Raw genomic sequence first — 3,984 nt, 5'->3', positions numbered from 1 at the left:
CAATTCTCAGCTGACACTTATTTCCCTCCTGCAAATAATCCATCCTAGCCAGAATACTGTATGTAGCAAGGAGGGGTTTCCTCCTTTTTTGTTTGAAGCAAAAGGGGAAAATGCAATTGTGCATCTTTGCGCAGTAGGCTAAATAAAGACAAAATGTGGATCTCAAACATTTCTGAGAACACACACACAAACAAAAGAATACATACTGAGATCTAAAATGCAAAGATGTAAATGCATAACAAGGCAAGAGTGTGTACAACAACTAAAAAAGTAGATAACTGGGTCATTATCCGGATGGCTCTCACTTCCATAAAATACTTCTTGGACATAGTTGACAACTATGCGTAAGGACGCGTGCCTCTAGTGGCACCTTGAAAGGAGGGTCGTCAGACGCACGCAGATGCACGGCTTTCTGCACTACTTTTTCGTCCAGCACAAACTGTAAGATTTTTTTAAACGAACGCGGTTTAACAAAGAGCCTTTAAGAGCATATCTGGACGTTCTTCAATAGCCAGCCTCGTACCACCACCGTGCGCAACTGGAACGGAGCAAACAAGCATATCTCTCCTAAACGAACTGTTTACATGACTGGAGTGGGGGACTGAAGTGATTAAACTGAAACAAACATTTGTGAATGTCCGATGTGCATTCAGATTCACTGGCACTCATCGTGTAAGGCTTTCTCTGTCTTTCTTTTGTCTTTCGGGCGACAGAAGCGTCCGAGGCGAGCTAAAGTTCCGCAGGCGCAGTCCTCCTCTTCCACAGCGGCGCGGGAGTCCTGCTCGGCTGTTGCTGTGGTACTTGCCAGTAGACAGATAGCATCGACGGTAGGAAGGGATATAGAGACTCCTGCAGGCTAATTGTAGCAGCCAGCGTTTGCAGGTGTACCACTGATCCGCCTGTGCGAGAGTGAGGGCATCGTCCTTATCGAGCCGCTCTCAGACTTGTGAGTAAAAGAAAAAAAAAACCTGGATGTTGCACCAAGTACAATGAGCGCAAATTTGTCGCAGACGCCAAAATCCATATATGCTCCGTCGAATTCAGTTTTGATGAGCAATTCTGAGTCATCTTTGGAATTTTAAAAAGTGGATCCTGCGACTTTACAACCATGCGAAACACTTGGCTGTCTCCCCGGAGCGCGATATGGAAATACTGGACATCGCTGATTGCATGTCTCTTTTGGATTCAGTACTGTTACGGGATGCCTCATGTTATACGAATAGGTAAGTTATTCACATTTACATTGATACACACATATATTTGTATTGTAACCTTAAAAGTTGTTCCCTATTTAGCCCATTTGCGTGCAGGACCTCATCCGTGCGTTCAAAGCATCAGCGGTTAGTTTTGGAGGAAAGGAGCAGTCCCTTTCATTTTGCTTTCGCCTTTTTCGGGTCATGTGTGAATGTTCATTTTTACTTAGGCTAAACGTGCGGCAACCAGTAAGCAACAGGAGAGCAGTGCATTATAGCAGCTGACTGCCTATGAAATTGAGAGTGCCTTTTCCACTCAAACCATGCAATGAAATACTAAGGGTTAGTGTGACCTCTATGCACTCTGTTTTGCCTGTTCCATTTTCTGCAGCCAGCACGTTGAGTCACCAGCTAAGATCAGGCTCACTGCCATGCCCTCTGGAAGTTAGTTTTTAAAGGACAGTCTGTTAAATTAAATGCTTTAATATCTAATTAAGAAATACACTATCCGAAAGTTTCAAATAATGTTACAATTTATTCAAGAGGGATTAGTGAAGTTTATATACCTTATTTCATCCTGTATTATATTATCATTGCAAATCAAAGTACATACTTTAACCCTAACCCTCCATTCCAGTCTTATATTGTGATATTATCATTGCAAATCAAAGTACATATTTTAACCCTAAGATGCAAAAAGAAGAAGCAAGGTTTGTGCTGGCGTTGTCTTTTTTCCAATCACCCACTGAGGAACAATGTGAGAATTGTCATTTGGAGCCTGGTGATGCCATGAAACATTTTGTGCCGCCAAGAGACGGGAAGAGAATGAAGATCAATATGGTTTTTGTCACAAGGCAAATCGTTTTTGACATTTGGCGGATTGCCATGCAGTACAATTACTCAAAATGGCATTGGTCCACATTAACATACCACTACAACAGCCGGAGTACAGGCAGGGAGTGGGAGCATCTCAGTGTCATGGGGCTTTTTGTCTTCAAGGTGCAAATGATAGGTGAAATGAGATGAATGCTACAAAATTGCATATTCCATGTTATAGTAGTCTAACAGACCTAAATGGCCTGTCTTATGTGGCATAGGCAAATCACCAGCATCCCATTCTGATGTTTTAATTCATAATTTCTACAAAGCTCAGTGTGTCGTCACTGAAAAGCCAAATTAATTCAAAGTTACCCGAGTTAAAGAGGATGAAGTGTAGCTGCATTTTACAGCTCTATAACTCTGAACAAGACCTTCAGTGTGTTTTATATAAAATTTGATGCAAGCTTCAACAAACACAAAGTATAAAGCTGAGACTGTAGAAAATTGTTTACTGCTGAGTATCATATTCAGGCCCAGCATGTCCCTGTGATTGACTGCTGCACTTTGAAGAGCCATGACTTCTCTGACACGGCTGTATATGGACTTTGGTGCCATCTTAGAAACTGCATAAATCCTTAAAGCTCCCTTTCTACTGACCTGAACTGAAATTGCTTGGTCAAAGGAACAATTTTTTCTCTGTTTTTTTTTTTATGTGGCAGCAGCTCACATGGAGACCTAAAATAGATTTGACAGGCTTTGTTTTTAAAAATGTCAAAGTGCTGAGACAAATTTACCTTGAAATGTGCTACAGTCGCACTGTTGCTTTTTATAGACTATCATTGCTTGGAGTGCAGGAGCAGTTTGGTTTTTTATGTTCCTGAGATTGTATTTTGACAAGCTAAGAAAAAGGACATGCAAGAGAAGGTTTCAGAATTTTCCTCAATGCCAAAAGAAAAAAAATTCAAAAGGTTATGATTTTTTTGATACTGAGTATTATATACAACAGCCATGTGTGTATAGATTTTATCTTTTCTATTTACAAAATAGATCTGTGTGAAAATACAAAAAGTATAATAATAATTATATTCTATAGATTTGCATTCTCAAAAATTTATGTTTTAAAAGTACATAAGCTTGAGGGTGTACATAAATTACACATGCGTGTGTATTATTGCAGACATCCTGTAGCACTCTGTGAGAGAACGTTAGTCTTCAGTCTGCTGATTTGTTTAGGGGTGAGTGCTTTTTTTGAGTAGGTGTGTACTGGACCTGCACCCCCCTCCCCCCCTTTTTGTAATTTGTACTCTATGTGCAAGTGTGTGCGCACAGTATCAAAGCCACAGTGCTAAAACCAACAGAGGGCTCTCTCATAGTCAGTGCACAGTGGCTAACGTTGCTCCGCAGCACTGCTTACCAACACAAACAAACCAGTGAAAATCATCGAAGTGGGCGGTGGTATCTGAGCACGGCGCTCTCTGTCTGTGCCATGTCTGCTCTTGGTTAGGTGGCTTGTGCAGCTCTCCAAGTACACCATCTGGGTAATGGTGGGCATCCAAGGTAGAGTTGTTGCCATTGATTTTAGTGCTTCTACAGTGTATGAGTTGAGGCCAGATGGTCGCTCCATCTCATTCTACAGCTTCTATTTGTTGGAGGGAATAAAGGAGTACTCCTTGTGTATTTGTCCTCTTACACACTGTGCTCTTCTTCTCTGCCTGCCTTGTCATTTTTTTCTTCCCGACTTGTTTTTCAAACTCTAATCTCAACTAGGAACCATTTCAGTTGATAATGCAATGTTATAATAAAGATAAATGTAGTCGATGATCTGTATGTGGCTTTCCTCTTTAAAGATAGTTTGTCTGTAGATAATTTGTATGTCAATCAATGTGGAAATTAGATGCATATTAAAGTAGTATGTTGATTATTTCATTGTATATGATGGTTGCATTTTTGTCTGTGCAATTCATTTCCCTAC

At 40.7% G+C, this 3,984-nt stretch overlaps 1 protein-coding gene across 1 annotated transcript in view; it reads left to right on the top strand.

Moving 5' to 3' along the window:
* The first annotated feature begins 230 nt into the window (after positions 1 to 230).
* The window catches only part of grik3 (glutamate ionotropic receptor kainate type subunit 3), an 85,702-nt gene continuing 81,948 nt past the window's right edge, over positions 231 to 3,984 (top strand). The window contains 1 exon segment of the mRNA XM_020590141.1: positions 231 to 1,223. Within this exon segment, the coding sequence (XP_020445797.1) occupies positions 1,109 to 1,223 (115 nt within the window). The 5' untranslated portion in view covers positions 231 to 1,108.

Source organism: Monopterus albus, unplaced genomic scaffold (genome assembly GCF_001952655.1).
Source record: "Monopterus albus unplaced genomic scaffold, M_albus_1.0 scaffold11.1, whole genome shotgun sequence".
Lineage (NCBI taxonomy): Eukaryota > Metazoa > Chordata > Actinopteri > Synbranchiformes > Synbranchidae > Monopterus > Monopterus albus.
Note: the sequence above shows the minus strand (reverse complement) of the source record. Positions and strands in the feature narration are given on the sequence as shown.